The following is a 12,993-nucleotide window of genomic DNA, read 5'->3' as shown; positions in this document are numbered from 1 at the left end:
GCCAAACTAAGCTTTATGAGCGAAGGAAAAATTAAATCTTTTGCGAACAAACAACTACTTAGAGACTTCACCACCACCAGGCCTGCTTTACAAGAGCTTCTGAAAGAAGCACTATACATATAAAGGAACAACCAATATCAGCCTTTCCAGAAATATATCAAAAAGAAAAGAACTTTAACACAATGAAAAATTTACATCAACTAATGGGCAAAACAGCCAGCTAGCATCAAACGCCGGTATTAAACTTATATATATTTTAATTGGATAAAAAGCCAAAACCCATCGGTATGCTGCATCCAGACCCATCTTACATGCAACAATACACAAAGACTCAGAGAGAAGGAGGAAGATTTACCAACCAAACAGAGAGTAAAAATGAACTAATAAACAAAAAGCAGGAGATGCGATTCTCGCCTCAGATAAAGTAGACTTTAAAGCAACAAAGATCAAAAGAGGCAAAGAAGGATATTACATAATGGTAAAAGGATCAATGTAACAAGAAGAGCTAACGATTCTATAGATCAACGAGATAGAAAATTAACAAGGATATTCAGGACTTGAACTCAGACCCGGAACAAGTAAACTTAATAAACATTTATACAACTCTCCACTTCAAATACACAAAACATACGTTACCACCTCACACCTAGTCCAAAAGTGACTATATAATTGGAAGTAAATCACTCCTCAGTAATCGCATAGCATTTCATAGGTTTAAATGAAATATTGGTTGGCTGTTTGTTTGTTATCTTCTTCCCTTATTCCTTCCTGACTACATCATTAAGTATAATTATCAGTATAAAAGAGGTTTTCAATACCCATTACTAAATTGCATTCTAGCCCGGGCAAGAAAGCAATACTCCCATTCTCTCTCCCTCTTTCTTTTTCCTTTTTCCTCCTCCCCATTCTCTCTCTTTCTCTTCCTTTTTCCTCCTCCCCACTCTCTTTCTTTTTTCTTCCTCCTCAAAAAAAAAAAAAAAAGAGAAACACAAATCAAAACCACATTGAGATACCATCTCACATGAGTTAGCATGGCGATCATTAAAAAATCTGGAGACAACAGATGCTGGAGAGGATGTGGAGAAATAACAACACTTTTACACTATTGGTGGGAATGTAAATTAGTTCAACTATTGTGGAAGACACTGTGGCGATTCCTTAAGGACCTAGAAACAAAAATTCCATTTGACCCAGCAATCCCATTACTGGGTATATATCCAAAGGATTATAAATCATTCTATTATAAAGACACAGGCACACGTATGTTCATTGTGGCACTGTTTACAATAGCAAAGACCTGGAACCAACTCAAATGCCCATCGATGATAGACTGGACAAGGAAAATGTGGCACATATACACCACGGAATACTATGCAGCCATAAAAAACGAGGAGTTCGTGTCCTTTGTAGGGACATGGATGAATCTGGAAACCATCGTTCTCAGCAAACTGACAAAAGAGCAGAAAATCACCGCATGTTCTCACTCATAGGTGGGTGTTGAATAATGAGAACACATGAACACAGGGAGGAGAGCATCACACACTGGGGTCTGTTGCGGGGGGAGTAGGGTAGGGACAGTTGGGGGGTACAGTTGAGGAGGGATAACATGGGGAGAAATGCCAGATACTGGTGATGGGGGGATGGAGGAAGCAAACCACATTGCCGTGTATGTGCCTATGCAACAATCCTGCACGTTCTGCACATGTACCCCAGAACCTAAAGTGCAATAAAATATCTATATACATATATATATAAAGAGTATGAAATATATGTAGGACAATATCAATATTTTAAAATTTTCCATGGTGGGTATATGGGTGTTCCTTATATTATTTTCTGTTTGTGTACCTCTACATGCTTAAAGTATATACTAACGAAGAAAAATATAAAAGGCATAGGAAACAATATTCTGAGAAAATACATCAAAATGTTTATGGTTATTATCTCTGGTAAGACTTTAAATGACTTTAATTTTCCTTTTTATACCTCTCTATATGTCACACCATATTAAATATGTATTTTATTTATGACAATAAAAATGTACTATTTTAAAACTAAAAAAAAAAAAAACTGAAAACAAATATTATGTCTCCCAAGTCTTTCTTTTCTTCAGGCCAACTCCTTTCAGTTCCTTCAATTGTTCCTTAAAAATGCTATTGTTAACCCAAATGCCCATCGATGATAGACTGGACAGGGAATATGTGGCACATATACACCATGGAATATTATGCAGCCATCAAAAACGATGAGTTCGTGTCCTTTGTAGGGACATGGATGAACCTGGAAACCATCATTCTCAGCAAACTGACACAAGAACAGAAAATCAAACACCACATGTTCTCACTCATAGACAGGTGTTGAACAATGAGAACACATGGACATGGGGAGGGGAGTATCACACACTGGGGTCTGTCAGGGGGAAATAGGGGAGCGATGGGAGGGGTAGGGAGTTGGGGAGAGATAGCATGGGGAGAAATGCCAGATATAGGTGATGGGGAGGAAGGCAGCAAATCACACTGCCATGTGTGTACCTACGCAACAATCTTGCATATTCTTCACATGTACCCCAAAACCTAAAATGCAATAAAAAAAAAGAAAAAGAAAAAATGCTATTGTTTAAAGTATTTTAATCTTGATTGCTCTTCTCTAGACAAGTTCCAGTTTGCCAAACTTGTCAAAAAACCTTTTTCCTTGAAAACAGTTTCCAGTAAAAGAAAAAACAATCTTTAAAATACAAAAGTAATAAACATGTAACTGAAAACCTAAAAAATAGAAAGATGGTGGAAAATTACTCATAAGCGTTCATGTCTAGCCTGGGCAACACAGCAAGATTTCATCTCTTAAAAAATAAATACATACATAAAATTATTTGAGCATACAACATGTGCTAAGCATAATAAGCCATGGAATTTGCCTCCAAAAAACTGCAATCTATTTGCAGAGTAAATGACTAAAGCAAAGATTTGAAACATGGCTAGCCCTAACTGAGATGTGCTATAAGTTTAAAATTTTTAAATTTAGAAGTATAAAAATAAATGTAATAGCTCAACAATAATTTTATATTGATTAGGTAATCAATGTAATTACTTCAACATGTTGAAGTGACATTGTGGATACAATAGTTACATTAAATATATATATATTAAAATGAATTTATTCTGTTTCTTTTTATCTATTTAAAGGGTCTACTAATACATTTAAAATAATATATATGGTTTGCACTATATTTCTATTGGACAGTACTGGTCCAGAGACGTGAGAGCCTGGTACTTATGGAAAAGTCATACAATTTATCCTAGAGTAAGAGGAAAAAGTAGCAAATAAGACAAGGGCCAAATCATTTAATTGTGGTTGAATGTGTGCCTATGTTTAAAGAACTGTTTCAAGCCATTTGGGAAACAAAAAATAAGATGTTATCCCTATTTTCAAGGAATTCATGGTCTAAAAGAAGAGACAAGATTTAAACTTAACCCCAATAATCCCTGCTGCCAGGAACAAAGTGCCTTCCTCAACTCCACAGACATCTGGCTCTAGCTGCCTAGTGCTGCATTCCCACTTGCTCTCATTTTCTGTCCTTCAGGCTCTCTAGTGGTAAACAGAGGATGCATATCTGCTTGATGCACACATGAGATGACAACTTTATTTTAAACACAGATGTTGCTAGTGTCTTCCTTAGCAGTATCTCTCCTTGCACATGGGCTGTCCCACCCCAGAGTCAAGGGTATTAGGAAGATCTACAATTGACAGCATTCACACAGACACATATCCTCTACTCTAGACCAGGGTATCATTAGCCAAATGTTATTTACTTCCTTGTAGCTAACAAGTACCATTAAAATATAAAGAATCATTTCAAAAAGGAAGAAACATTTTACAAGTTCTTATGAGATTATTTCCATGTACTAAGTATTACACAGGCTCTATATGGAAGACAAAGTGATAGACATTATCTAAAGCACCTAAATAAAATGTCTGCTTCTTCATTAGTTAGATTACTGAGACACAGACCTCCACTTTTGACAAGGTACAAATCTCATCTTTCCCTTACCAATCCACATATATACAAAATTTTATAAGCTGAGGAATTCATGTCTAAGACCCACCCCAGTTAAAAACTTCTGGTTTAAATAAGTAATCTTTAGCCTACCATGACGAATATTCAGATTCTCCTATATCCCTAAGCTTCTTAAATCAAGCAGTATAAGTGAACATGAAATATAGTCCAATTCATCCAGAAGTAAACAATGATTGTATTGTGGAGATTTACACAAATTGTGTTATTCTTGTCATATTCCATTAAAACAGAGTTGAGAGGCCAGGGAGACAAAGCACTCAGGGCACATAACATTGCTCCAAGAATGTAATTCTCTGTAAGCCTGGTTGCTGAAACTGCCTGCTATAATATGAAACTAATTTTATCTAACAGCTACTGAAACAACGCTGTGGCTCTAAAACTTTACTCACCGCAGTAGCTTACCAATCAGAACTTGCCAGCTTCTGAAACCTTTTTTCTTAATTTTTAAATTTTTCTTTCTCATTTTCCATCACTCCCTATTTTCTTTTTCTCCCCAAACCTTTACTAGTGCCAATGAACTTTCTCCAAAGAGCAATATGTAACATTTCTCCTTTTTACAAAACCTCTAACCTTCTCTTTGTTCTTCAGACATACTGAAGAACATACCACCCAGTCTGTGTGTATGCCTGGAATAGCAATTCTTGCTTCCCAAATAGAATGTTTTAACTTCCAAGATTTGTCCCTATACTTGAATTACTTCAAAAGTGCTAACATTAACTTGTACTATCAACAACCTACTTACCGTAAACACAGCCCAAGAAAGAGCAGAATGACCTCCTCCATGTAGAAGGAGCAGGACTGGACCCTCTGAACCACTCTTGTAAACTCGAAAAGTGTATGAATAGTTAAAGATAAAACATCTATGTTTTTGCTCATTAGAGTTTTTTATTATTTAATCATAATAATATTGCTAGAAACTTTATTCAAAACCGCAGACTGCCAAATGTAAGAGAAACTTAAGTAGACATTTCTGAGACACCAACCTTCTGTTTTTGAAGCATGAAACCAGTGTGACTATTTGTTCAATAATAATAAAAAAAAAATTCCCTTTGCTCTAGTGAGTACATAATCCCTGGATTCTATAAACAAAACTAGTTCAGCTCATTTGACTCATGAAACCTTCCCCTGGGTCTCTAAGACAGTATATCTGTTTCAATAATTTAATTCTTAATCCCTTCTCCATGCACTAGAGAATTACAGCCAAGAAAGTTATTGGCATGGACTTGCAGGCAATATTCCATAAAGAACAAGTGGGGAATAAGGTAAAATAAGCAGCAGAAATAAAGAACATTTTAGAAACTACGCAAGTCTTTTAACTTAGACAATGTCATAAGCTCACAAAAGAATAAGCCATTTTGCAAAGGATATATCCTTGCCAGTTTCATTCTCTACTTCTACATCTTCCATGGACTCAAAATACTGACTCCAGGGAACAGGGGAAAAGTCTCGCTTTCTTCCAGGGCTGAAGAAAAAAAAGAGAGAGACATTTCAGAAAAAAGTAATTACGCATAAAGAGATAAAATCTTGGTCAATAAATGCTAAATGTAAATCAGTAATGAAAACAGCAAAGGTATTTTCTCTTAAAGATATAAAGAGTTCATCACAAAGTATCAAAAATGTATTAAATAAGTATGTATTTAATGAATTATATTACCTAATAATGTAAATATATTTTAAAAAGTATTTTAAAATGTTTTTAAATCCAGACATAGATTGAAGAGTAAAAATTTTAGGATTTTTTTCAAAATTCATTAATATATTTTAATCACAAATAAATTCTGTGTTCATATACACACAAAACCTGCTAATTTTTTGCCCTGCTCTTGACTGTAGGCTCATTTCCATCCTTCCAACTGACTTTAATATCATTCCTACTACAGTCATTCCTGGTCACTACTACTCCTTTACAAATTTAATTCCTCATACTCTTTCATGCTTCCTTGTCATTCCCAAACAATCAATACACAACCTTCATGGAAGGCAAACTGGCAATATCGACACCTTGAACTTACAGGAATTCGTCTGAAGTACTGCTCACATAGAAGTGAAATGACTTAAGTATTCAATGCAGCATCCTTTATAATAGAGAGAAGTTGGAAAAAATCTAATATCCATCATAGGGGACTGATGAAAATAAACTGTAGTACATAGAAAAATACTAGTTAATTGTAAAAATGAAGAAATATATTGATAAAGGTCTTTATACATGAATATATAACTCCAAGATTCATATATGTGAATATATAACTCCAAGATGAACATGATATATATACTATCACTTGGGAAAATTGGGAAATATATATGTTTATGTATGTTTTCAATATCTCTCGAAGGATACTAATACAACATTTATGGTATCTTGGAAAGTATGATTGGGAAATGAGAGGAAAAATTTTCAATCTATGTTTCTATCTTTTGATTTTTGATCATGTATTATTAAAAATATAAAATTATTTTAAAACAAAATAAACTAATAAATGTCTATTCACAATTTATGTCTTCAATCTTAGATGGAATACAGGAAAGAAATTCTGAGCCATCCTGTTTCCAACCTATTCTTCTTCCCAGTAATGGAGGAAATTCAGCATTCTATCAGCAGTAGTGACAAAATTCAAATCCAGTTCTACCACTCTCTCTCCAAAGCCTCTGCCCTTTACCCCAATGCTGTATCACTTCTTTCATCCTTTAATTTTCTCATGCTGTTATTTATGCTTCTGAAAAGAAATAAGGCTTAAGTCCACATTATTGGAGGTTTCCTTTTTGTAGTCTAAATATAGCTGACTCTGCCAATGCCAAAGAACCTTTACAAGTTACCCAGGTACCAGTTAAAGAAAAATTACTTCCTATAAATAGAAATTATTCATTGGAGAACACCCTCCACTTATTTCTTCTATTTAAAAAAAAAAAAAAAAAAAAGCCCTGTAGTCCCACTAGGGAGAGAGTGAGGTGGGAAGATAAACTGAGCCCAGGACTTCTAATCCAAAACTAAAAATAAACAAACAAAAAAGGTTCCAGGGACCACTCAACTTATTTTGACCAAATGAGTAATTCCCATTTATTTAAGGAATCAATATTCCTCCATCTCCAAAAGTTGCTCCAACTCCCACAGAGATTTTCTAGCATACCCCTAACACCTTTTTTTAAACACATAATTGGGCCGGGCACGGTGGCTCACACCTGTAATCCCAGCACCTTGAGAGGCTGAGGCAGGCAGATCACCAGAGGTCAGGAATTTGAGACCAGCCTGGGCAACATGGCAAAATCCCAACTCTACTAAAAATACAAAAATAAGCTGGGTGTAGTAGCACACGCCTATAGTCCCAGCTACTTGGGAAGGTTGAGGCAGGAGAATCGCTTGAACCCAGAAGGCGGCAGTTGCAGTGAGCCAAAATCAAGCCACTGCACTCTAGCCTGGGTGACAGAGTGAGACACCATCTCAAAACAACAAACAAACACACAATTGTTTATAAATCAGAAGACTTCAATTAATTTTGTAACCAATATTACACATTACAGAGGTGGCAAGAATCTTACATTATTTTTGTATTTTAGTCAGAACAGAATATTGTGAATTTTAGGGATACAGTTTAGACTGATTTTTCAAATAGCTTTAGATTCTTATTTTACGCCTAGCTTGTGTAGGCCTTTTTAAATTAATTGCTAACTTCCCCCCCGCCAATAGGGTTATAATGAAAGAATTTTAAAGTAGTGAAAGAACTTTCAAAAGCATAACAAGGTTAAGTTACCGATATGGTTTGGCTGTGTCCCCACCCAAATCTCATCTTGAATTGTAGCTCCCATAATTCCATCTGTTGTGGGAAGGACCTGGTGAGAGATAATTGAATCATGGGGCTGTTTCTCCCATACTGTTTTCATGGTAGTGAATGAGTCTCATGAGATCTGATGGGGTTTTTGCTTTGTTTTTTAGATGGAGTCTCACTCTCTCACCCGGGCTGGAGTGCAGTAGCACAATCTTGGCTCACTGCAACCTCCACTTCCCAGGTTCAAGCAATTCTGCTGCCTCAGCCTCCCGAGTAGCTGGGATTACAGGCACACGCCATCATGCCCACCTAGTTTTTATATTTTCAGTAGAGACAGGGTTTCACCATGTTGGTCAGGCTGGCCTCAAACTCCTGACCTTCTGATCTGTCTGCCTCGGCCTCTCAAAGTGCTGAGATTATAGGCTTGAGCCACCATGCCCAGCTGAGATCTGATGGTTTTATAAGGGAAAACCCCTTTCACTTGAATCTCAATTCTCTCTTGTCTGCCAACATGTAAGATGTGCTATTTCCTTCTGCCATGATTATGAGCCTCTCCAGTCATGTGGAACATTTAAATTTAAATTATGAGCCTCTCCAGTCATGTGGAACCATTAAACCTTTTTCTCTTTATACATTACCCAGTTTGGACACATCTTTATTGGCAACGTAAAACAGACTAATAGTTACATTTTTAAAAGAATTTATTGTTGGATTGTTGGGTGTGGTAGTACACCCCTGTAGTCCCAGCTACTTGGTAGACTAAAACAGGATGATCACTTGAGCCCTGGAGTTCAAGGCTGTAGTGTACTATTATCACACCCGTGAATAGCCACTGTACTCTAACCTGGGCAAAACTGTGAGACTCTGTCTCTCTCTCTCAAAAAAAGAAGATTAATTCATTCAAAAAATATTTACCAAGAACCTATTATATACATAAGGCTGGAATTGACATAGGATAATGGGAGATGCTGGGATAACTATAAAACTAGAGAGACAACATATTTGCTGTCAATAAGTTAGTATTAAGTCCATAAATACCTCCACTCATAAACTGGGAGTGAAAAATAAATTTAAAAAAATTATAAAAAAGAGAGAAAAAAAAGTCCATAAATATCTAACAAAATATACAAAGAGTTAAATACCCTAAGAAGTACAGCTGAAGTGCAGTGAATATTCAAAGGAGGAAAGAAAGATTACTTCCAGCTTGGAGAATAAAGACAGGCTTAAAAAAAAAACCACACCAACATACTTAAGCTAGGCCTTGAAGGACAGGTAGAATTTCAGCTGATGGAAATAGGGAAGGAGGGATAAGACATTTCAGGCAGATAAGAGAGTATGAATAAGAACCCAGCCTGCTGCCTGTCATAGGAGACACTGAAAACAAACCACAAAATAGCTAACTGGAATGAGGAAGGAATAATACAGCATTTTTGAAAAGTTAAAAGAAGTTGACACAATTAAACATAGATAGTGGAGAAAGTATGTTAGCTTAATAAAATGGGAAATACATGTTCTTTTTCTATTATTTGTATGTGTGTAATTTTTTTTGCAGAGGCCCAATAGTCAGATAGGTTTGGATGATATCATAGAAAACAAAGAGCTAGTGTATGGCCATAATATCCTGAATGTGGCAGATCTCGTCTGATCTTGGAAGCTAAGCAGGGTTGGGCCTGGTTAGTACTTGAATGGGAGAAAATGAAGAGTCGGGCTGAACATGGTGGCTCATGCCTGTAATCCCAGCACTTTGGGAGGTCAAGGCAAGAGGATCGTTTGAGCTCAGGAGATGGAGGCTAGCCTGGGCAACATAGCAAGACCTTCTTTCTACTAAAAAAAAAAAATTAGGTAGGCATGGTGGCATGTGCGTTTGGTTCTAGCTACTTGAGAGGCTGAGGCAGGAGGATCATTTGAGCCCAAGAGATCAAGGATACAGTGAGCTGTGATCACACCACTACATTCTAGCCTGGATGACAAGGTAAAACCCTGTCTCCTGAAGAGTCAATAAAACATAGAGATGAAATTATTTCAGAAAGATCAATCTGGTTACCGGCAAAAGATGGACTTGATTCCGGGAAAAAATATTTTGCAATAACCTACCTAGAAAAGGATGGGATCAGTTAATAGGGTTGACAAAGAAAAAAGAATGGGAGTCTTAACTGACAATGGAATTAAAAATAGAAAAACAGAGAATAACCTTTCAAAGGCAATGAACAAATCTTGGGAATGTTCAAGATATGAAGAATGACTGACAGCAGAATCAAAGTCAATTTTAAAGTTTTGAACAGAGAAATAAATAATTAAGTCTTACAACTTATAAATAAAAATCTATTCTGGTAGGTAATTGTATAAATTTTTTTTACATTAGAATAAAATTTATTTCAAACCTAACAAAATAAATATATAATTTCCTCCCACCTACTGTTGCCAGAGGAAGAAGTTTGGCAGAGAGGAGACAAAGTGGTGCTGTGAAAGACACACAGAAAATATGGTGTCTCCTAAGTCACATGAATCGAATTTGTTTATGGACCTTTTGCTGTTATCACAGACCATGTTCAGAATTTGATGAAAGCTATGAACCTTCAATCTAGAAAAAAAAATGCACGTACATATATTTTGTATATAATTTCACTGGCTTCAAGAAATCTATCTATGAATCCCAAATTAAGAACCCTATAATTTGATGTTAACAACCTATTTCCAGCAGAAAGAGAAAAAGAATGAGAAGATACTGTCTTGTTATTAGTTCCTAAACTTGAAATAATTTTCCATTTGCTACCAACTAAAGGTTTATTTTCATAACCCATTTCTGCCTTTATTAAGTCACTTCACTTCTGGTAAGCCTGAGTTTCTTCATGTCAGGGGATTATAGGACCGATTTTATAGGAGGTATTATGAGGATCAAAGACGCCCTTTCATCCCTTGGTTACTCTCAAATTAGTCTGTTCTATTTATCATAAAACTAATTATTTTCTAAAATTATCTTATTCCTGTATTTGTTATTATCCTCCAGTCACCCCAACTAATTCACCACTAATGTGAGATCCATTACAGCAAGAAGGTTCTCCATTTGTTCACCAATGTATTCCCACCCCAGAGCCTGATATACATCAATGACTAATATCTGTTGACAGTCTGAAATGAGTTAACATGCATAAAGCACTTAGTTTGGCTTCCCAATAAATATTTGTTGTTAATATTATTAAGCAGCTTTGAGGCTAATAATCCTTACCTAATACTTACAAGCTTTCTAGTAAAAGCAAATGGGGTACTACACCAATCAAGACTGTGGTACAGGTATAAGAACAGACATAGAGATTACCTAAATAGAATCAAAAGTCCAGAAATAAACTAGTATTTATGGTCAATTTGTCAGAATCATTCAAACCAGAGCAACTCCATTTTGAGTAAGGGCTAGGAAAATGAGGCTGGGACTTGCTAGGCTGCATTCTCAGAAAGTAAGGCATTCCTAGCCTCTGGATGTTTACGGTTAAGGGAACAAATTAATAATGTTTACTAAACATACCCAAACTTGGGAGCATCCAGATATCCCGATATCTGGAGAAAAAAGGCATTACTAATTTTGCTTTAAAGATAATCATATCAATTCTTACAAAAATATAGTAATTAAGAAATTAATCCTTTATCACAAACTATTGTAGCAGAACACAACTCCCCATATACATAAGTATTATACCTAGGCTAGGGTGGATACGTTCCTCCTCTTATTTTCGGGAATGTCCTGCTCTGTTGTCTGTGGAGTAGCTGTTCTTTCACCACTTTCTTTTTTTTTTTTTTTTTTTAATATTTTATTGCACTTTAGGTTCCGGGGTACATATGCAGAAAAAAAAAAAAAAGACACTATCATTTTAAATGTAAAATCAAAATGTATCTTAGAATTGAGGAAATATAGTAAGTTTCCATTAGACAATTTTCCAACTTAAATATTTCTACACATATCTCATTTCCTCCTCAAAAACTCTGAGGCTAGTATTATCTACATTTAAAAAAAATAAAGTCAAGTTTGCATCAGTTAAGCGGTAAGTAGTAAAGCCAGGAAGAGAATGCAGTTTATTGATTTTAAAACCTATCTTCTTTCTACTACAAGACAGTAGAAGTACAGAACTAACAGTATTGATACTAAGTTGGCAAACTACAGCCTACAGGAAATCCAGCCCACCACCTATTTTTGTTTGGCCCATGATCAGAGAATGATCTTTACATTTGTAAAAGGTGGAGGGCAGGGTGAGGAGAGAGACTAATGACGTGAAAATTATGTGAAAGTCAAATTTCAATGTCCATAAAGTGTTGTTACAACACAGACACATTCAGTTACATATTGTCTGTAGCTGCTTTCACTCAGGAGAGTTGAGTAGCTGTAACAACTAAAATGGCCCACAAAGCCTAAAATACTATCTGGCTCTTACCAGAAAACATTTGCTGATTCCTGGTATAATGGCACGTGCCACCAAAGGACAACAAATAGAAAAATCAGTGCAAGCTGAACTGACTAGAAAAGTCTTCAGGACTTTATTTTAAATGAATGTGTTCCACGTGTCCATTAAATTAAATTTTACAGAAGCATTTAGCTGTGTTACAATAGAAAGCGCAGAGAAACAAAGATCCTTACACTACAGGAGCTCCAAATTTTTTTGAGGAAACACAAAATTCTGCATAAAATTATCTTTGATAAGTTTGACACAGAACAGTGAAAAAATGCAATACCAATACATAAAAATTGGTGAGTGGAGATGCCAAAACTGTTACAGGTGCTCAGAGAAGAGAGAGCAAATGAATGAGTTAAAGTAGTCTGAAAGCACTTCATGAGTTTTAAAGGATAGGCAGGACTTGAAAAAGAGAAGAAAATGGAAGGCATTGCCAGCAAAATGAACTTGGTAATTGTTAAGTGCAAGAAACACTTGGGAAATTAACACTGCTTAGGACATGACATTGGAGAGCTTTTAACACTACCCTTTAATGGTAAACTGCTTGCTCTGGTCCCCAAATTTGGTGGAATCACCAATGTGCAAGTACCACTTACTTGGAAAATAGTCTTCAGTCTTAAAGAATAAGTGATAAATTGGGCAAGGGCAGAAAAACTGAATACTATAAAATAAGGCTGGTGTGAAAATAATTGTTAATTGACATGTGCTCTCTTATAAT

At 35.8% G+C, this 12,993-nt stretch overlaps 1 protein-coding gene across 1 annotated transcript in view; it reads right to left on the bottom strand.

Moving 5' to 3' along the window:
* PPME1 (protein phosphatase methylesterase 1) overlaps window positions 1-12,993 on the bottom strand; it is a 79,362-nt gene that overhangs the window by 56,032 nt on the left and 10,337 nt on the right. Inside the window, exons 2-3 of the mRNA XM_064365287.1 lie at window positions 5,444-5,537; window positions 4,818-4,910 (exon numbers count right to left, since the gene is read on the bottom strand). Coding sequence (XP_064221357.1) covers window positions 4,818-4,910; window positions 5,444-5,537 — 187 coding nt within the window. The remainder of the gene's footprint in view (window positions 1-4,817; window positions 4,911-5,443; window positions 5,538-12,993) is intronic.

This window comes from Aotus nancymaae, unplaced genomic scaffold (assembly GCF_030222135.1).
Source record: "Aotus nancymaae isolate 86718 unplaced genomic scaffold, 86718_ANA_hifiasm-v0.15.2.pri h1tg000059l, whole genome shotgun sequence".
Lineage (NCBI taxonomy): Eukaryota > Metazoa > Chordata > Mammalia > Primates > Aotidae > Aotus > Aotus nancymaae.
The sequence above is the reverse complement of the archived record's forward strand: the minus strand, read 5'-3'. Positions and strand labels throughout refer to the sequence as shown.